Source organism: Mastigoproctus giganteus, chromosome 11, assembly GCF_048544385.1.
Source record: "Mastigoproctus giganteus isolate SK-2022 chromosome 11, ASM4854438v1, whole genome shotgun sequence".
Classification (NCBI taxonomy): Eukaryota; Metazoa; Arthropoda; class Arachnida; order Uropygi; family Thelyphonidae; genus Mastigoproctus; species Mastigoproctus giganteus.
The window spans coordinates 167,729,107-167,752,349 of record NC_143585.1 but is presented as its reverse complement, the minus strand read 5'-3'; the positions used below and the strand labels follow the sequence as shown (position 1 = coordinate 167,752,349).

The 23,243-nt window shown below is 38.3% G+C and overlaps 1 protein-coding gene across 4 annotated transcripts in view; it reads left to right on the top strand.

Annotated features, from left to right (window-relative positions):
* The window catches only part of LOC150078561 (uncharacterized), a 773,569-nt gene that overhangs the window by 390,779 nt on the left and 359,547 nt on the right, over positions 1 to 23,243 (top strand). For all 4 annotated transcript variants that reach the window (XM_090385507.1, XM_090385508.1, XM_090385509.1 and 1 more), the window contains one exon: positions 3,006 to 3,209. In XM_090385507.1, the coding sequence (XP_090241633.1) occupies positions 3,006 to 3,209 (204 nt within the window). The remainder of the gene's footprint in view (positions 1 to 3,005; positions 3,210 to 23,243) is intronic.

The window sequence follows — 23,243 nt, the reverse complement described above, 5'->3', positions numbered from 1 at the left end:
ATATATTTTTAATATAGTTCAGGTTCGAAAATATTTACCCATAGAAATTCTTCGAACCAAAAACTGAGAGAAGTCCAAACACAAATATTTTCAAATTTATTTACATGTCCGGTAAGCTACACCATGCATCAAACACAGTTTGGCTTTGCTTTTTCAACTCATCTATCGGCATCCATTTATGTAGAATTGCAAGGGCAGCCTTTTGCCTCTCCAAATCCTCAATTTCAGTTTTAAGGCATTTTAGTCTTGCACCCCACATGTCCTTGATTTTTAACTCCTCTAACTCCATTTCAAACTTTGCTTCATGTGGGCTAAAAGTTAAAGAGCTGCAGTTACATGCTCAAAGAGCATGTAACTGCAGCTCTTTAACTTTGAGCATGTAACCGCATGTCACTCACAAGCTACAGGTTGCCAACCCCTGGACTAGAGAATCACAAATGACTCATTCATAAAGGTGGGTCTAAGTTGGAAAACCAACCGTGGACTAGTGAGTTTGATTTTGGTTGTCATAAAATGATGGAATCACTGATAGAGAATATAATTCAAAAATATTTTGATAAGAATGATATCCTGAAGGATCATAGCTTGTGTCTATGAAGGAAAAGTCTTTCCTGACAAACTTTGTTAATTACTATGGGAAAGTTGTAGTGCATTTAGGTGCTGGAAACAATTTTGATTTTGCCTATTCAGATTTTAATTAAGCTTTTAATTTGGTTCCCTGTGAGAGAATTACTGTACGAACTGGAGTGTACTGGGATTATTGGTAAGCTCCTCAAGTAGAACAGAGACTGGTTAAGTTGAAGAATACAAAGAGATGGTTATTAATGGCCATTCTTCAGAGTGGACTAATGTAGCGTCTGATCCCTCAAGGCTTGGTGTTTGGATACTTCTGTTTCTGAGTGAGTTTAATGAGGATATATAGGGAAAGCTAGGCGCCTCCGTAGCCAGGTGGGAAGGAGCAGCAGTGCATAGCACACGCTTCTTGATTAGACCGGGGTTCGAGCCCGTCACCACCAAATACAGAGGATGCGGAAAGGTCAGGATATGACCACCGCATATCCCGGAGCAATATGGCCTTAGTTGCTAATGCTCCTAAAAACCAAATAACAAACAAACTAGGGAAAGCTGTCAGAGTTTGCTGATGCTTTAAAAAGATAGATAACAATTGGGACAAATGACTTAGATCAGTTACATGTATGGTCTAAAAGGTAACTGAAGTTTAATCCTTCTAAATGTGAGGTTTTGCATTTGGAGAAAAGAAATCTGCTGGTGACATACAGACAATGGTCATGGAATTAAATGTGGTTCAAAGTTTATAAGAGAGATTTGGGGGTTGGAAAGAAGTTTTCTTTACAATGTAAGCAGGTGGGCAGGAAGGCTAAGGGTGTACTGTCAATAATAAATAAATAAATAAATTTTCTGTTTATCCTCCGGGACGACCAAACGGCCAGAGGAGTTCACAAGATAGGCAGAATACAAGAAACAGCACCATATTCAGCAGTCACGGGCTTGAACCCCGGTCACTCAAGGCACGTGTACTTATGCACCAGTGCACCTGACCACTAGGCTACGGTGGCCTGATTGATAGGATCTTTGCCAGAAGAGAGAATTTTTTCAAATGGTGGTGAAACCTCATATGGAATATTGTAATTAGGTGCTGAGGTTTGCCTAAAAAAAAGGACATAGAATTTCTAGAGAGAGAGAGAGAGAGAGAGAGAGAGAGAGAGAGAGAGAGAGAGAGAGAGAGAGAGAGAGTCCAAAAAAAGGGAATTGAGATTGGTTGAGAAGGCTAAGGTTCTCTATGAGTATATGAGTAATGTCTGAAAACGTGGACTGCCTGGAGACGATATTTCATGGGAGCTGAATGAAGGGGGTGTATTTTCACATTGACACATGAAATAAGAAAAAAAGGGACACAAAATTTTGGGAATCACTAGAAGATTAGAACTTATGGAATTTATCTTCAGCCATCTTGTTGATGATCATCAGATTAAGTTGCCTCCTACGATAATTGTAGCAGAAAGTGCAATTTATAGTGAAGACAGTTTTTCTAGTGTTGCCTTTAAGTTTCAAGTAATTATGACATTCATATTAAGTGGCATTCTTTTTTTTTTTTTTTAATCTTATCCCCTGAATGTTGTTAAACCATTGCAGTATTCTTTAAAATTAAAAATATGTGAAAGAACTAAAACTTAGATTCTGAGTTCTATATGGAGAAACAGAGAAACATGCTTCTTCCCAGTGGTTCCTCTTTATGTAACTAAAACTAATTAAAATACATGAGAGTATGAAAAGAAACAAAGGCCCTAACGTTTGGCTTTTGTGGCCACCTTTGGTTGGTTCAAGTGTTATGTATCAGAAAAGAACTTTATTTTAAAGTGAATCTAGTTCTCATGGTGCACATAACTATTTCATATGAATACTTATATTTTTATTTATTATTTGTTTTATTTATTTATTATTATTATTTTTTTTTTTGTTTATAATTCACAATATGCTTGCTTCCTTGCATTACTTGTCCTGACTAATTCTAGGCCATGTTTGAACAAACATCATAGTCAAATTTATATGATGTGACAAAATAGCATCCACTGTTAAAGTGAATGCTGTCTGTCTGTCATAAATTACTGTAGCTGTAAACTAAACCTGTATATGCCTGTTCCTTGAGTATAAATGGAAAATTTATTTTATTTAAATAAAAATGTGTAAGGATCACAAAATTTTATACATGAAGCCAAAAAAAAAAAAAAATAGTTTAAATTTGTTCAATATAATTGAATTCTAACCTTCCTCACTGCATAGAGGAATATTCCTCAACATTGCAATGAACATTTCATGAATAAGCAAGGAATATTAATTTTTATATTTTTATTTTCCATTGTCCTTCAGCATACTTAATGTATATTCATCTTATAAAATAAGATTATTTTCATTATTAGCATGCTTTTATAAACATATTAAGAACTGGTATTTTGTTTGATATTTATGAAACTTTTTTTTTTAAGGAAACAGAATTCTTCACCAACAAGTCAGTTACAGCCAAATCAGAAAGATGGGTGGCCTTCACTTCACATACTCAAGGGAGAACATAGGCCAAATGGAATTACAAAATCAGCAGTACATCCACAATCAAGTCACAAAGAACAGAAAACTTCAAACACACACACAAATAGTAAACATAGGCATCAGTCAGGAGATGATCATTGTGGGTAAGATAACTGTGTATCTTTCAAACAATTTTTATTGTATATATTCATGTCCCTCTGATAATGGAAATTTTGCATGAATTAATCAGTCAATTAATTGATTAAAGTCATTAATCAGTCACTTGGTAAAATCCCCTCCCCCTTTAATTTTTAAATTACTTGCATTTTACACTATATGCTATAAATGATTTTCATGTATGTTCATTTCATGTGTGTTTATTTTAGTGAACACAGAACTGGCAGGAAATAAAAAGGATATATTTCAATCAAAACAAAACGTGGAATTCTTTCTTAGTTTTTAATATACTTTGCCATTTTTTATTTAATGGAGTTTCTAGTTAAATATTGTAGCTACTCTTTCAGTTTTTAAAAGAATTTTAAAAATTGTAAATAAAATAATTGATAATTATTATAAATTATATTAATTTAGTTGCCACCATTTAATTGAATCAAATAAAATGAAGTTAGGGCATAGCCTCAGTCTCTACCTAGCATTGAGCAAACTAAGTTTGCTATTAACTATATTGATCTCATATTGAGGGCCCAGTGTGCAGAATGTTTTGTGTGAAATGATATCTCTGTGCATAAATTACAATTCTTAGAGTGACTACACAGTTTTTCTTTTGAGTTCTAGTGCTTACATTTACTTATTTAATGGCAGCTCATCTTTCAGAAAGTAAAAAGTACTTGAAGGTAGCAAGGAAGGAAGCTATTGTTCTTTATTTTTTCCCAGATTAGTTACTAACACTTAGTAACCTTGAGGGCATTGAGTGTCATTACAAGTGCAAGCTGTGAATTACAAGCTCCAAAAATTCTTAAGTTTTTTGCCATTTTATTTACTTAATTGTCATATCATCCTTTTTAAGTAGCTTTATATCATACTTATGCTCGTTATTTTTATTTTTAATTTAGATACAGATTTTGTAGTTTACTACTCAAAATATGTAAAACCGTTCTTTCGTTTGAATCTTGCCGCCATTGTTTTTGTATAGAGTGAGTGGTAGGATTTCAAATTTTTAATTGTGGTAAACACGTAGATCTAAGGTAAAACTAGATAGCATAATATGTATCACTGCATTTAGAAATCTATTAGATAGTATAGTATTGATAATTCATTGATTAAATTTATTAATCTTCATTTTTCATTGTTAATCAATAGCATTCACTCGGATATCATGACCAGATTAGAGCAGCAAAGCAATGGGCACAAAGTAGCAGGAGTGCTGTGACTTGGGGGGAAACCAAAGGGGATGATTCTCCAAAGTATCACAGAAGAAAAAAAAAATTGCGATTTGTGATATGATTGTGAGCTCCACAATCACACTCTCTGCACCCTGTTAGGTGCAGAGAGTCAAGAAATTAGGCACCAACTCAGCATTCTGATGAGTGCTTGTAAGTGTTTGAAGAGGTGGGTAGGTGCCCTCAAAGGCATTAAAGAAGGGTACCCACCTGCCCAACTCAACACCAGAGCTAAATCTTGAGCACCAGTAGGCAGAATGCACTGGTCCCACAGGAGTTATTTATTATCTGTGACTCTATTATCAGGGAGACTATTTATTATCTTTTAAGGACAAAAAGGATGATATTGTTGTACACGTTGGTACTAATGACATTAAGAATAGGAGATCTAAAAATTTACTTAACAAGAACAGCTCAATGTTGAATGAAAAGTTGAGTTGGTGTCTAATTTCAGTGTCTGCAATTCGGCCCAGACACGATAGGAAGGAGTATATGAAGAGAACCTTGTCAATCAATTCGGCCCTGGAGAGATAGTGCAAGGCTTACGGAGTAGAATTTTTCACAGCCTGGTCTGTACTTGTTAACAGTAGAGACTGCTTCTACGGGGATAGGATACACTTAAATAGAAAGGGTGCAAGAATATTGGCTGAAGCTATCAAGGCAGTGTTAGGTGGGTCAGAAAACTGCTAGCTTGAGGAGGGGATACATGAAAAAATAGATTAACATAGCTACATGCAGAGGTGGAAGTGATTCTTGCATTGCTTCTATTAGAAGGAGCAGCGGCCTGGAGGGCAGGGTGCTGGGAGTTTCACGGACTGGTGGGAGTCACCATTAAATACATAAATACATGGGCTGTGTTAGGGTAACTAATAATAAGAATAGGTGCATGTATACTTGCATGTATGCCAATGCTAGGAGTGTAGTAAATAAATTTGATGAATTTGAAGTGCTGGTCAAGACATCAAAGGTAGATATTATTATTATTAGCTGTATGGCATAAGGAAGCCTTAGGCTTTTGCTCCACCAGCCAAAAAATAAATTTCTGAGTTACCCCCGAGAGAGAGAGAGAGAGAGAGAGAGAGAGAGAGAGAGAGAGAGAGAGAGAGAGAGAGAGAAATCAGAAATAGAAGGGAATCACCAAGAAAGAGAAGAATGATAATATCCAGCTCAGGACCCTGGGTATGCCAAGCCCATGCTCACCAGATGTGAGCCCCTGGGTTTAATATCATTGGGATATCAGAGATGTGGTGTCACACAGATATAAGCAGAGGAGAATTGAAATTTGGAGAGTACAATGTGTACAGAAAGGATAGATAGGATACGAAGGTAGGAGGGGTTATGGTGTTAATTATGAAACACATAAAATCTACGGAAGTGCATCTAGTTGACATAGATGGAAAGTGCAATGTTAAGTCAGTTTGGTGTGACCTAAGCACTGGGAAAGCAAAATTGAGAGTAGGAGTGTGTTATAGGCCTAATGACTCTAATGAGTATGACGAATAATTGTACAAAGAAATAGAGTGGACCAGCAAATCAAAATATCAAATAAAGGAGGATTTGGACTTCGCAGATATTGACTGAAACTTGTGGTGGTTACTCGCACACTAGCAAGACTTTTGTGAATTTATTGGAAGATTAATGCTGCTACAGAACACAGATGTTTTCTGCAGCAGCATGTTCGAAATGCAACTAGGGGAGTAATAATTTTGATCTGATTACCAGGAGTGATTCTTCATGCATTAAGAAACTGCAAATAAAAGAACCACTAGGTGGCAGTGATCACAGTGCACTGATGTGCGATTTACTTAAAGATGCAACTACTGTCAGGGGTAAAGGGAAGGATTTTTGTTTTCATAAAGGTGACTACAGAGGTCTCAGAGAGTTTTTATATTCTATACAGTGGGACCAACTGATGTTACCAACAACAAATTCTAAATGGAAAACATTCAAGGAATTAATCATGGAAGCTACTAGCCTTTTCATAGAGTAAGAATTACTGTTCAAGATTTAGGCCTAAATGGATGTCAGATGAACTAGACTCGTGGCAGAGAAGAAAAAGGCATGGGATTCATATAAATTATCAAGGGAGACAGACGCCTATGGTGGTATAAGCTAGTCTGTAATGCAGATTACGAGAAATCTTTGGCAAAGGATGCTAAGAAAAAACAGATTGGACCTCTTTACTTATATAAACTCTAGAGGGAATGGGATGAATCAGATTAGTCCAGTTGATATTGATGTTCAACTGTTCATAATCCTGCTCAGATAGCTGACAAACTGAATGAGTATTTTGTATCTACATTCAAAGAGGAATTCTTTAGGAAAGTGGAGAAGAAATTGTTGAAGTTAACCATAATAAAGGCAGCTGGGGTGGAAGTGATCTATTCAGTTATATTAAAGGAGGCAGCAAAGGAAGTCAGCAAATCCTTAACCATAATTATAAAAGCTTCTGTAGACTCGGGGAAAATCCCCATGAACTGGAGATGTGCAAATGTATCCCCAATTCACAAAGGAGGAGGATCAAAGGGTGACAAAAGTAATTACAGATCTGTTAGTTTAACTTCTGTTCCAGGGAAAATAATGGAGGCACTGGTTAAAGAAGCATTGCAGGTTTATCTAGACAATACTGCAGTAATAATTAGCATTAGTAGAGGCGTATGATGCAAGAAAGCAAGCTTATGCAGCCAAATTATGAAACACATAATCAGCCAAAAAAAAAAAAAAAAACCTCTTCCATTTCATTCCTCCATTCTGTCCAGCTCAGCCTTAAATTTATTTAGGCTATCAACTTCCACAACAAAGGATGGAAGTCTGTTCCACCAACCAACTACCTGCTGGCTAAAGGCAAACTTTTGCATTTAAATCCTACATCTGTCTTTCCTCAATTTGAATTTATTTTTTATTATTTTATTATTATTTATTATTAGCTATATGGTGCAAGGAAGCCTGTGGCTTATGCCCTCTCATGTGATTATTCTGAGCAAGAGGAACAATCATATCAGCATTGAGCATGCTCAAACCATTCAAGGCTTTATACACCTCAATCAGATCACCTCGCAGGTGTCTAGTCTCCAGACACTGTAATTTGCAAAACTTAAGCCTTTCTTCGCAGGAGCAACCCTTTGTTCCATTCATTAATCTTGTTGCCCTTCTCTGTACTCGTTCCAACAGCTCTAAATCCTTCTTAAAATGAGGCCTCCAGACCTATATACAGTACTCAAGGTGTGGCCTCACCATTGCCTTATACAAGGGGATAATCACTTCCTTATCCCTGCTAGAAAAATTCCTGTATATCATTGACACGACACTATGAGCTACTCTTGCAGACCGTCTGCAGTGCTCAGAAAACGTCACATCTGCCTGCACAATTACCCAATTACCCCCAGGTCCTTTTCTTTCTCTACCACTATCAGTGTAGCACCACAGAGTTGATACCTCACTCTGGGGTTACTGCTTCCCATATGCAGTACTTTACATTTGTCAATGTTAAATTTCATTTGCCACCTCTCAGCCCATCTGCTTAACTTTTCTAGATCCTGTTGCAGCATACTGTCATTAGTGTTCTTAACAACCCTGCCAACCTTTGTGTCGTCGGCAAACTTGGACAATACACTTGATATACCATCATCAATATCATAATTAAAAATATAGAAAACAACAATGAACCTAACACTGAACCCTGAGAGACTCCACTAATAACATTAGTCCACAATCAGCAGTGTCCATTGATTACCACTCTCTGTCTTCTCCCATTCAACCATCCCTTTATCCATAGCAGCAATTTGTCTCCAATGCCACACACTGCTCCAATTTGTTCAGCAGTGCAACAGTATCAAAAGCCTTTCTAAGATCCAAATATATGATATCAAAGTTATTCCCTACATCCAGTTCCTTTGTGACCACATCATTATATCCAATCAAATTGGTCAGACAAGACTTCCTCTTAACAAAACCATGCTGTGTCAGAGCTATAACTGAAGTCTTGTCTAGATCAGTGTTTCTCAATCTTTTTACTCTCGTGGCACATTTTCCAAAGAAGAAAAATTTCGCGGCACACCTACGTAGTCATAGAAGAAGAAATTTCTAAATTTTGCGGCACACTTGGAAAATTTTGCGGCACACTAATGTGACGCGGCACACCCTTTGAGAAACACTGGTCTAGATGATCCTGCAATGCTTACCCCCAGGTCCTTTTCTTTCTCTACCACTGTCAGTGTAGCACCACAGAGTTGTGCTACACTGACAATGTAATAATAGACCTGTTAAACTAACAGGTCCATTATTATTTGTCACCCTTTGATCCTCCTTTGTGAATTGGGGTCACATTTGCACATCTCCAGTCCATGGGTACTTCCCCTGAGTCCAAAGAAGCTCTCATAATTATGGCTAACGGTTTGCTTACTTCCTTTGCTGCCTCCTTTAATATAACTGGATAGATCCCATCCACACTGGGTGCCTGTTTTATGTTTATCTTTAACAATTTCTCCTCCATTTTCCTCTCAGTTATTACAAAATCATCTAGCTCACTGCCGGAGTTTAACTCACATCTGGCATTCCCCTCCCTGAATAACTCCTCATGGGTGAATGTAGATGCAAAATACTTATTTAGCTTGTTAGCCACCTGAGCAGGATCATCAACAGTTGAACCATCAATATCCAGTGGACAAATCTGATTCATCCCTTTCCTTCTAGAGTTTACATAGAGCCGACCGGGCTAGCCGAGTGGGTAACGTACCTGCTCGGCAACCCAAAGGTCGCGTGTTGGATTCCCGCCTCGGGCTTGGATCAAAGTACTGCAAAAACCTTGGGAGGTGCAATATGGCCACAGAAGCCGATGCGCCAACAACTAACAAATCAAAAAAAAAAAAAAAAAAAAAAAGTTTACATAGGTAAAGAACTCTTTTCTGTTTTTCTTTGCATCCTTTTCCAAGGATTTCTCATAATCTGCCTTTGCCTGCCCAATCTCCTTTGTGACTTGGTTACAGACCAGCTTATATCTATCATATATATAATTTCGGATGGTATTTCAAACCTTAGACCCCCCCCTCCTTCCCTTTCCGAACAGTACGGCCCTGAATGCAATATCCTATAAGTGCTGGAATACAGTTAACTCCTTTGAACTACACAGTGACATTCATAATTTTCCAATAATGTTTTTCTTTCATTCAAACAAAAGTCAGCTGGGTTTGTTAAGGGAAAGTCTTGTTTCTGACAAAGTTGATTGGATATATTATAATGTGGTTACTAAGGAACTGGGTGCAAAAAATAATTTTGATATTATATATTTGGATTTCAGGAAACTTTTGATACTGTTGCTCATGGAAGTCTGCTGTTCAAATTGAAGCAGTATGGTATTAAGTGCAAGTTGCTACTCTGGATAAAAGGGTGGTTGAGTGGTAGAAGACAGAGTGGTAATCAATGAACACTGCTCTTCATGGACTAATATTATTAGCTCAGTCTCCCATGGTTCAGTGTTTGGCTGGCATACTGTTGTTTTGTATATTTATCAATGATATTGATGAAAGTATATCAGACTTAATGTCCAAGTATGCAGATGGTACAAAAGTTGGCAGAGTTGTTAATGACAGTGTGCTACTGCAACAGGATCTAGAAAAGTTGGACTGATAGACTGAGAAGTCACAGTTGAAGTTTAACATTGACAAATACAAAGTACTGCATATAGGTAGAAGTAACCGCAGAGAAACTTACCAAATGTGTGGTACTACGCTTCAGGTGGTAGAAAATGAAAAAGACCTGGGATTAATTGTGCAATGAGATATGAAATTTTCTGAGCAATGCAGACAGGCTGCCAGAGCAGGTCATGGGTAATTGTCAGTGATATACAGCAATTTTGCTAGTAGGGAAAAGTAGGTAATTATCTCTTTTTATGAGGCATTGGTTAGGCCACACCTTGAGTACTGCGTACAGGTCTGGAGGTCTCATTTTAGGAAGGATGTAGAATTGCTTGAGTGAGTACAAAGGAGGACAACAAGATTGGTGAGGGAAACGAAATGGGTCCTCTTACCAAGAAAGGCTTAAGTTCTGAAAATTTTAGCATCTGGTGACTAAGCACCTGCAAGGTGATCTGATTTTCGTGTATAGGGCTTTGAATGGGTTGCGCATACTCAATTCTGAAGGCATTTTTCCGTTTGCTCGGATAACGAACCTGAGGGTGCATATTTCAGTTTGAGGAAAGACAGTTGTAGAATAGATGTGTGGAAATTTGGCTTTAGCCCACACATAAAGCTTAAATAAATTCAAGACTTGTTGATAGGGGGAATGGATGTGGAATTTTTTTTTTTTTTTTTTTTTATTAAATTAAATTAAATTATTTAATTAAATTATTAAATTTCGGAATGAAATAAAACCACGTAAAAATTTGTGATGATTTTGCGACACGAAAATGAAGCCATTCAATGTCATTTCTGGTTTGATTGAAAAACCGGAAATGAGGTTTTGTGGCATGTCATTTCTGTGTGCAAAATCGTGACAGAATAGTGAATTCCAAGGGGAAAAGAGGTATCAATTACTGAAATCATGTCATTTTATGTCATTTCCAATTTGTTGATTTGATTGACAAACCAGAAATCACGATTTTGACGATTTGAAGCACCATTCATGTGACAAGGCATGAATAGTGCTTCAAATTGACACATCTGTCAATTATCCAGCTTTACATTCTTTTAACACATGAATGTAGAACAAAGTTTCAAACTCACACTTGAGTTTGAAACTTTTCTAGGGCCCCTGGTGCCAAGCGAATTGTGACCAGGTGATTATCTGTGCAATCTTTCAGTAAGTAATCTTCATAAAGCAACTAGTAGTTATTTTTAAGTTACACCATTTTCAAAAAACTGTTATTTCATAGAAGCTCTTCTACCAGAAAGTTTTTGTAGAGAGTCGGGAAGGAAATCCAGCTTTCTTTTTTATATTTTTATTTCCTAAGTACTAATCCTTACTAACCTCCGCTTGGTCACACCAGGCACTGCTCCTGCCTACCAGTGGCGGAGCCAGAAACCTTGGCAGAAAAGTTGAACTGTCAAGGGCTAAAAGGAAGGAGGAAATATGGAGCAAATTGTGTTTCCACCTTTACAGCCAGCAAGCTCTCGGCCACAAACTGAAACTGATTATAACATATCACAACCCAAGAGGTTGAAAACAAATTCTCCAACAACAGAGTGTCCTGCATTTCTAATTTTTCATTCACTTTCGGAACAAGCTCTCGGTAAATTATCTCCTTTCCTCGTCCAGAAACACCTGGAGAGTATTGCAGGATCTCCTAAGGCTGTGAAGAGGCTACAATCTGGAGACTTACTATTAGAAAACTGCAGACTGCAGTTTTCTAATGGTAGACTGCAGACATTCTGAGAAACTCTTACTAATTTCAAATTTTGCTGGGATACCATAACTCCCCATGCTACCCTAAATACATCTAAGGGTGTTATATCCAGCTGGGATTTGTTGAATGTGACGGAGGAAGAAATAACTCATGAGCTTCAAGTTCAAAATGTTATTGCAGCAAAAAGAATCATGATTAAAAAAGACAATAGCCTTACACCTTCCAAGAATATTATCCTTACATTATTCTCCAAACCTACCGTCATCAGTAAAAGCTGGTTATCTACTTTGCCGTGTTCATCCCTGTGTACCCAATCTCTTGAGATCTTACAAGTGCCAAAAGTATGGCCACTCTCAGACAACATGCAGAGGAAATCCAGTATGTCCCAACTGTGGATCTTCTGATCATACTCAATCTGAATGTTTGGCGACAGAGAAAACTTGTTCCAACTTCAAAGACAACCATCCTGCCTATTCCAAAATGTGTGACAGATGGACAATTGAGAAAAAAATTGTTAAATATAAGGTTGAGAACAAGGTAAGCTATCAAGAAGCCAGGAAAATAATTGCTCCTACTATACCCAAACGTACCTATACCAGTATTACACAAAAACAACAAACAGTGTCCACCCAAACTGATGTTACCATCCCCTCAAACATATCTCTGACTGGGCTTGAGCTGTCCTCTCTCAGCAACAGTCCAATGTACCTAAGCACTCAGAACAGGCACGTAACAATCCTCTTACAATACCAGTGACATCTCCTTCCCCACCAGTGATTGCCACTGCATCACATAGTTAAAGTTCCAATTCAAAAAAAAATATCCAAGACACCTCCATGGATACTAATTACTCATCCAACCAGGAAGACCTGATTTTAGAAATATATGTGGAGGAAGAAATGGACACTGGTCGGTCTATATTTCCAAAAAAAAGACAAACCGAAGTCTGACCAACATAAAACTGCCATACTGAAAAAGCACTCAGATACAGCTCCTTGTACTCATCTCAAGTAATGCTTTATATTTTAAGTGGAGTTGTAGAGGACTTCACAGCAATATAGACGATATCCATGTCCTTATTCATCACTAGTCTCCAGTGGGTTTTTTGCTTGCAAGAAACCTATTTAATTTCCCAAATTTCCACCTCCATAAAGAACTACTCTGTATATCGAAAAGATCACAATACAGCAAATGCTTCCCATGGTGGTTTTGCCCATCGTGATCAACTCGCAGATTCCAGCGAAGCAAATTGTTCTTCAAACAGAAATTGAAGTTATTGCTGTACATTTCATTACTCAGATTGCGATAACACTAGTTTCAATCTATCTTCCACAAAATCATATCTTCTCTTACCAAAATCTGGAAAACCTTCTACTGCGCTTGCCTTCCCCTGTCTATCTGTCTGGAGGATTTCAGTGGTCACCACCCTTTATGAGGATCTTCTAAATTAGATACACATGGCCGACTGATTGAAACCTTTCTGGACAGGCAAAATCTTACCATTCTTAATACTGGTGAACCTACGCACATACAATTGCCAACTGAACAAACTTCTGCAATTGACCTCTCAATATGCTCCCCGGTACTGTTTACAGTCATGGAATGGTCTGTTATGAATGATCCCATGGGCAGTGATCATTTCCCAATTATTTGTAATATGCTCACTGTACAACTGCCATTAGCCGAACTCTGCCAGAAATGGAAATTTTCTCGTGCCAACTAGGTCAAATTTCAGTCAATTATCACCCTGGATGAGGAAATTATACAGTTACAGCCCATTGATGAAGTAACGGAATATATCACATCCCACTTGATATCAGCAGCTAAAAACTCTATTTCATTAACGAATCCTACAGCCCAGTGCTATTTAACTACTGGTGGAATGAAGAATGCACGAAAGCAAAGAGGGAAAAAAAGTGTTGAACCTATTTCGACGACCACCAACAACAGTTAATCTCATTAACTATAAGAAACTAAGGGCAAGAGCGGTTCTCATTCAAAAACAAGCCAAGAAGGATTCCTGGACAGTTTGCATCCACTGTAAATAGAAACACTGACTGCAAATTAATATGGAAGAAAATTAGACAGCTTAGTGGAAAGTTTCCAATCATCCCTTCTACAATCGTTTCCTGGAATGGGCAAGAACTCTCTGCTCCTCTGACTATAGCAAATTCCTTGGGCAAAACCTTTGCTCAAGTCTCAGTGGCATCAAGCTATTCCCCGGAATTCCAGAAAATCAAGAACATCACTGAACAGTGACCCATAAACTTTCGCATCGCTCTAATGTTACCATATAACCAGCCTCTTCAGTCTTTGGAACTTCTACAAGCCGTTAGAACAGCACGCAACAGTGCAGCAGGGCCCGATGGAATATATTACATCATGTTACAGCACCTTGATGACAAACAATTGCAGCTGCTGCTGTTATTTTATAATCGAATATTTCTGGAAAACATCTATCCTAAGTCTTGGCACCATGCCACAGTTTTGCATTTTTGAAGCCCAGTAAAGATCCCTCCAGTCCTTTTTGTTACCGGCCAGTTTCCCTTTCCAGTGGCCTCAGTAAAAAATCCTTGAAAAAATGATCCGCATACAACTCGTTTGGATAACTGAAGACCAAAATCTAACGAGTAATAGTCAACGTGGCTTTTGCCAAAACAGGTCTGCCTTAGATCTCATGATCAAGGCTGAGCCCACAATTCGCAATGCCTTTATGAGAAATGAACATCTTGTTATGGTCTCCATTGACATAGAGAAGGCACTTGGTCTCTGAGGCAACCTGCCTATATTCACTAAGAACTTTTTATGGAGTCATTCTTATCAAGTATGATATTTTAACTCCCTATCTACGACATTCTTGCAGGAAAAAGGAGTTCTGCAAGGGTCTGTACTGAGTGCAACCCTTTTTGTCCTTAGAATTGACTCCATTACAAAAGAACTTCCAAATACTGTTGAGACTTACCTATATGCTGATGATCTCTCTCTCTTTCTTGCCATTCTCCGAACATGACATCTATTGAATGTCAATTACAGATATCACTAAATAAAATACAAATGTGGGCAGTGCTCAATGGCTGTCGTCTTTCCCAACAGAAAACTGTCGCTATATATTTTTGCAATCAACTCAAATTACATACAGATCCCGAACTTCACATGTCAGACTTTACTATTCCGATTTCCGAAAACATCAGATTCTTGAAGTTAAACTTCCTTGAACATATTAAATTCATATGTAATACCTGTCTCAAAAAGCTAAACATACTATGAGCTTTATCCATTCTGTCTTGGGAAGCAGATCGTACCTCGTTTCTTCGACTATACAGAGCATTGATTAGATCACATTTGGGTTTTGGTGCTCCAGTCTATGATTCTGTCCGAAAGAGTGTACTACGCTGGCTGGATCCTATACAGCACAGTGCATTAAGGATTCCACTTGGAGCCTTCATCTCCAACTCATAGTCTATATATTGAAGCTCACGAACCCCCTTTGAACCTCCGCAGAAAAATGTTACTACTGAAGTATGCAGCCAAAATAAAAAGTTTCTGTTTGCATCCTATTCACCCATACCTCTTCAATTCTCAACTATCTAATCTCTATAGAAATAAACCTAATAAAATAAGGCCAGCAGGCCTATGGCTTTTTGAAATATCACAGAGTTGGAAAGTTCCTCTTCACAATAATCAACAAGTAATGAATTATTTTCATCCATCTTGGACTCCCCCTCTTCAACTGAACTTTGATACTTATTTTCTTCAATGGGGTAAAAATCTTCTACCGACTGTCAACCTGAAATAACTCCATGCAAGTCATATTCAGAGCTATGTTGATTTCCTGCCAATATATACCAATGGGTCCAAATCTCAATTAGCCATTGGAGCAGCACTGTTTCCCTCCGCTATTATTTCAGCTTCCCTTCCACCTGAGTATAGCAGCTTTTCTGCAGAACTACATGGAATAAACTTAACCTTAGAAAATTTGAACCTTTATCCATCTTCAAAATATTTAATTTACACAATTTACTCTCTCAGCTCAATTAGAGCAATGCCTCCTATATGAATACCCTGTTATAAACCAAATCAAGAAGTTGCTCTTGAAAATTGAGCAACGTGAACAATTAGTGAACTTTTGTCGGATTCCAGCACATTCAGGGATCAAGGGGAATGAACTGGCAGATATATTGGCAAAAAATCCCTCCACATTAGATTTGACCTCTTTCCATATTCCAGCCTCTGACCATGATATCATCATAAAAGCAGCATGCCTTGAACGGTGGAAAGAGCTATGGCACACCCAGACTAATAACAAACTTTTCCAGTTGAAACAGGAACCAAAATTTTGGTTCCTGTTTCAACTGGAAGGTCAACTGGCGTTTCAACTGGCGCCCGGTCAAGGATAACGCTGTCATCCTTGACCGGGCGCATAGATTCTGGGACCGCAAGTGTCTGGAAAGTCTGTGGATTGAATCCTCTGGTAACAATAGCATGAACAGAGACAGGGGAGTTAGGCTTCACTCCCTTTTTGAGGCGGTGGTTTTGGCCAGAGATAAACGTTTTAATTTTCCACGTCTCCAGACCACTTCCGGTTCTGGTACAAGTGAAAGGAATGCTGCGCCTGGTCATCCACGTGTGCCGTGAACCTGGTATTTAAGGATGTGTCGCTTAAGTCTCACTATTACTGAGGAAGGAGGCAGACACCACCGAAAGCTCTAATAGTGTTTTTTATCGCCTTTTTATCGCTTTTATATTTATATTTTAATGCATTTTAACTTATTTACTTATTATTTTATATTTGTTATAGTTTAGTTTTTTGTACAGTCTTTTCTATCATTTTATTTTATTTTATTTTATTTTATTTCATTATTCAATCAGTCAAAAACGGTTGGTGTGTGTGTTTAAAATTTGTGGTATGAATAATCCCAACCTCAGAGGCCTTATTGCAGATGTAGGTAATGATGTTAGTTACGAAACACATAAAATCTAAAGAAGTGCATCCAGCTGACATGGAGGGACAATGCAATGTGAGTCAGTTTGGCATGATATAAGCACTGAGAAAACAAAATTGAGAGTAGGAGTGTGTTATAGGCCTAATGACTTTGATGAGTATAGTCAAAAACTGTGCAGAGAAATAGTGTGCCAGTAAATCAGATCGTCTTATAATGGGGGATTTTAATTTCCCAGATATTGACTGGAACATTTGGGGTGGTCACTCGCACACTAGCAAGGCTTTTGTGGATTTTGTGGATATATCGTACAGCAGAATGTACGAGAGACAACTAGAGGGAGTAATAATCTTGATCTGATTATCAGCAGAGATTCTTCATGCATTAAGAATCTGCAGCTAATGGAACCACTACACGACAGTGACCAGTGTGCTGATGTGGGAGTTAATTAAATATGTAACTGACATCAGGGGCAAAGGGAACAGTTTTTTCTTTCATTAAGATGACTACAGTGGCCTCAGAAAGTTTTTATATTTTATACAATGTGATCAACTGATGATGTTACCAACAGCAAATTCTAAATGGAAAGCATTCAAGGAAGTAATCTTGGAAGCTACTAGGGCTTTTTGTCCCAACTAAGAAATACTGTTCAAGGTTTAGGCCTAAATGGATTTCAGATGAACTAATGAGACTTGTGGTAGAGAAGAAAAATGCATGGGATGCATATAAATTATCAGGTGACAAAGAAGACTCTGGTAGATATAAGCTAGTCTGTAATCACATCACAAAGGAAGTTATGCAACTGAAGGCAGATTATGAGAAAACATTTGGCATAGGATGTGAAGAAAAACTCTAGAAGGAAGGGGATGAATCAAATTAGCCCACTTGATATCGATGGTTTGATGGTTGATGAACCTGCTGACCTAGCTGACAAACTGAATGAGTATTTTGCATCTACATCCACACAGGAGGAGTTAATCAATGAGAGGGATGCCAGAAGCTTATCAAACTCTAGTAGGGAGCTAAATGATTTTGTAATAACTGAGAGCAAAGAGGAGAAACTGTGGGAATTGAACATAAAAAAGGCACCTGGGGTGGATCGGATCTCTTCAGCTATATTAAAGGAGGCAGCAGCGGAAGTAAGCAAACCCTTAACCATAATTATGAAAGTTTCCTTGAAGTCAGGGGAGATCCCCATGGGCTGGAGATGGCGCAAAAATGTCCCCAATTCACAAAGTGGTCAAACAGCGACATGAGTAATTACAGATGTGTTAGTTTAACTTCTGCTACAGGGAAATCAGTGGAGTCACTGGTTAAAGAAACACCGCAGGATCGTCTAGACAACCAAATACGGAGAATGCGGAAAGGTCAGGGAATGACCACCGCATATCCCGGAGCAATATGGCCTTGGTTGCTAATGCTCCTAAAAACCAAATAACAAACAAACAATCTAGACAAGACTGCAGTTATAGTTCAGACACAGCACGGATTTGTTAAGGGGAAGTCTTGCCTGACCAATTTGATTGGATACTATGATGCAGTCACAAAAGAACTGGATGCAGGGAATTACTTTGATATTATATACTTAAATCTTAGAAAGGCTTTTGATACTGTTGCACATGGAAGACTGCTGCACAAATTGGAGCAGTGTGGCATTGGAGGCAAATTGCTGCTATGGATAAAGCGGCAGTTGAGGGGGAGAAGACAAAGAGTGGGAATCAATGGACACTGCTCATCGTGGACTAATGTTATTAGTGGAGTCCCTCAGGGTTCAGTGTTCGGTCCATTATTATTTTCTGTATTTATAAATGATATTGCTGATGGTATATCAAGCTTAATGTCCAAGTTTGCAGACTATACAAAGGTTGGCAGGGTTGTCAAGGACACTACTGACACTATGCTGCTGCAACAGGATCTGGAAAGGTTGAGCAGATGGGCTAAGAGGTGGCAAATGAAGTTTAACATTGACAACTGTAAAGTACTACATATGGGAAACAGCAACCCCAGAGCAACGTATCAACTCTGTGGTACTACACTGACAGTGGTAGAGAATGAAAGGGACCTGGGGGTGGTTTTGCAGGCAGATATGAAGTTCTCTGAGCAGTGCAGACGGGCTGCAAGAGTAGCTCATGGTGTATTGTCAATGACATACAGGAATTTTTCTAGCAGGGATAAGGAGGTGATTATTCCCTTGTATAAGGCAATGGTCAGGCCACACCTAGAGTACTGTATACAGGTCTGGAGGCCTCATTTCAAGAAGGATGTAGAGCTGCTGGAACGATTTCAGAGAAGGGCAACAAGATTAGTGAATGGAACAAAGGGGTGCTCTTATGAAGAAAGGCTTAAGTTTTGCAAATTACAGTTTCTGAAGACTAGGTACCAGCGATGTGATCTGATAGAGGTGTATAAAGGTTTGAATGGTTTGAGCATGCTCAATGCTGATGGGATTCTTCCTCTTGCTCAGAATAATCACCTGAGAGGGCATAAATTCAAATTGAGGAAAGGCAGATGTAGGATAGACATGCGGAAATTTGCCTTTAGCCAGCGGGTGGTTGGTAGGTGGAACAGACTTGCATCCCTTGTCATGGAAGTTGATAGCCTAAATAAGTTTAAGGCTCAGCTGGACAATTATTTCGAACGAACAGAGGGGTGAATTGGAAGTGGGGTTTTTTTTGGCTGATGCTGCATAAGCTTGCTTTCTTGCATCGAATGCCTCTACTAATGCTAATAGCCAGGGGAACACCAGAACAGTTTAGATGGGGCCAATGTAAAAGAAGAAATGCCCAATTAAAGTTCTAGAGGGGGATGAAGTGTTGGAAGATGGTAAAGTAAAAATATCCAGAATCAGCAGGGGGGAAGACCTCTTTTTCTTTGTTATTTGATGTAGCTGAATAGTGTGTTTCCATTAGTTTTCTTCTAACTGCAATTTTTAAAAAGTTGGTTATGAGTGGGTGGTGAAATGGAAAATCATGGGGGGAATTGTTAGATCAAATAAATTGGGGGGGGGGTCTCAAACTTTTTAGTCATGTGGAGCCCCACATCAGAAAGGAAAAACGTTCCAGCACCTTAAGAAAAAATAGACTAAAAATTCAGTCAGTCCATCACTTGCACCAGAACTTTTTTTTTTTTTTTCCTATGAAAACCCCAAACACAAAGAGGTATTATAACCTATAGTATTTAGTACAGTGCTTGGGTTGGAGGTTGAGAAGATGAAAGAAGATATTTGTTGACATTAGACTTGAACTTCTGTAGACTGTAATTTTCAGGAAATACATACGAAGGAAGGTTGTTCAGAAAACGGCAATTGAATAAATAAACGAGGAAGATGAAAAGTTGGTTCTGTGAGTTTGAAGTTGGACAGTAAATGGATGTTGGCTGGTGGCGGCACGTGTTCGGACTGTTTTAAAAGAGAGAGCAGGAATTATAAAGCCAGTTCAGAAGAACAGTGCCGATGGAAGTATCTGTAGAAAAGGCATGCAGCAGAAACCGTACGTCTATGAGACAGAAAGTGAAGAGAATCTGTTAGGGAGGAGTCATTAATTAACCTAATTGCCCTCTTCTGAATGGAATCTAGAAGCCTGAGAGAGGTTTTCGGGGCACCGCCCCAGATGTGGGAACAATATTCCATGGCAAGGCGGATTTGTGATTTGTACAGAGTGAACAGCTGTTTGAAAGAAAAGTAATGATGAAAGCGAAAGAGAAAATCAAGTTTTTTAGATGCAGAGGAAGCAATATTATTTTAGATGCAGAGGAAGCAATATTTCTAATGTGCTTGTGCCAAGAGAGAGTAGAAGTCAGGGTAATCTCCAGAAGAGATATATCATTTTGCCTAGAAATCGGAGTGTCACCAAAGATAAGCATAGGAGCAGAAGAATCTTTTTTGTGAGATATGAGACAAGACTGAGTTTTAGAAGGATTGAAATCAACAAAGTTGTCTTTGCCCCACTGGAGAATTTACCTGGAGTTCGTCATTTAAGGAATTAGTTAACGGATATTCGAGAGGTTGAAGCTGATTGAGCAGGGCAAGGTTTTTCAAAATGGAAAGTGGAATGCAATGTGCTATCATCGGCAAAACTATGGATAGGATTTCCAGTCAATGGAAGACAGTCATTAATATACAAGAGGAAAAGAGTGGGGGAAAGAACTGAACCTTGGAGGGACACCAGCATTAGTGGGGAAGTTAGAAGACAGAGAGCCATCTACCATCACCCTCAGTGAGCGATCAGAGAGAAAACTGGATAACCAAGCAAAATTATTTTTCATCCAGTTCTTTTGTGACTTTATCTTAGTATCCATTCAAATTGGTCAGACAAGAATTACCGTTAACAAACCCATGCTGTGTGTGAACTATAACTGCAGTATTGTCTAGATAATCCTGCATTACTTCCTTAACCAATGACTCCATTATTTTCCTCGTAATGTAAGTTAAACAGATCTGTAATTATTTGTGTCCTTTGATCCCTCTTTGTGAATTCGGGATACATTCACACATCTCCAGTCTATGGAGCGCTTCCCTGAATTGAAGAATGCTCTCATAATTATGGCTAAGGATTTGCTTCCTTCCTTTGCTGCCTTCCTTAATATAATTGGATAGATTCATCCACCCCAGCTGCCTTTCTTATGTTTAATAACTTCAGCAATTTCTCTTCCACTTTCCTTTCAATTATTACAAAATAATTTATCTCTTTGTTAGAGTTTAATAGATTTCTGGCCTCCACTTTCCTGTAGAAATCCTCACGTTTGAAGTAGATGCAAAATATTCATTCAGTTTGTCATCTTCTTGGGCAGAAACATCAGCAGTCAAACCATTGATAGCTAGAAAATAGCTATTTATTTGCCCACAGAAAAGATGAAGTTGGTAGAAGCAGAGTATGAGAAATCACTGTATATGGTTGCAAAGAATAGGAAGAGTTTGTCATGTAGAAAAGGAAGCAGATCAGATCCTCATGTAATGGCAGTGGGAAAGTCTTAGATGATGTTTCTGGCAAATCAAACAGATCAACCCAGCTGATCTTGCTTACTATTCAGTCAGGTGCTTGACACCATTACCAATGAATAACCCCTCACAGGCTGTTTATTAGGAAAATTTTTGAGCCTAAACGCCACTAAAACTCTTTGAGTTGATACATATACTCAGTAATTGTGGTGACAACAAGAAAGTCCCGTGAACCATTAACATTAATTAACATTAACATTAGTAGGACTGTTTTTTCTTTAGTTTCCTCCATGTGGTTCTATACTTAAAAGGATTTAAAGTAGGAATCCAGAGAGGAAATCCAATTGTTTTTTTAGTACAGGCAATTCCCATATCGTGTTGTAGAAGTACCACATAATCCCCATGTGGTACTTCTACAACACGGTTTCACTCTAACATGATTGATAAATTGCAGCAATCCTTGCACAACACGGTACTTATATAACCCGGTTTCGCTCTAACACGGTATAGAGAATTTCGGTAAACCTTGCATAACAGGGTATTTTTGAGCTTTTGTGCAGAGAAAATCCTGCTATTATGTTGGTTGTAATTTTTCAACATTTCCACTCTGTTTGAATCCCTGCTGTTGACTCTCTAGTCAAAAAATAAATTATTGAGAAATCTCTGTATTTTATTTTGTTGGGAAATTCCTGTGTTACGTTCTGTGCTGTTGAACTTGTACTTGTTGAACTTGTGGAAAAAGCTAGATTTCAAAGTTTTATTACTATTGGATAGCACACCAGGCCATCGAAAAGATGTAAGCCATCCAAATGTTGAGGTTATGTTCCTACCGTCACACATTTAAAACTGATTCCGAATCTATTGAAGTAATGGAGGCATGGAAACATTTCTCACTTGTGGACTGTATCGGAATCAGCTTTATTGCTGAAAGAAGTGAAACCATCAACGTTAAATGGGTGTGGGAAAATGTATGGCCAGAGTCAGTTCATTCAGGAAATAGGATTGAACGGGCAGAAAACGGAATCGGTGTGATAGTAGAACTTGCTACGTTGGTAGGAGGGGAAGGTTTTGATGATATGACTGCTGAAGCTCTTGTGGGTAGCACAATTGGTAGAATCACCCTCCTCTCACACTGGCTGGAAATGACCAGAGTTTGAAACCTGTCGATGAATGGAGTAATTTTTATTGGTTTTTTTCACAATGTTGTTGAGTTGGTCGGGCTTGGGCAAGGGAAGCATGGTTTTTTTCTTCCCGGAAACTCAGTTTTTCATCCAGCAAAACAGAAAATCAACCTCAGGGCACACACAGAACTTATAGACAATATACATAGAGTAACATGGCCTTAGTGACCAATGCACCAATAAAAAAAGATGTGATTACCAAAGACGTTAAAGAATTATTGATAGAAATAGAAGACTGGCATAGCTGATTTGGTGAAAATGGCATCGGAGGTAAAATCAAATCAATTCAGATGATGATATCGCAGGTTAAAATTCTAAACTTCCAAATTTTACACTAAAAAGCATAGGCATAAAGTTATCCGAGCAATTAGAATCTTATTTTTTGAATGCAGATCCTTGAAT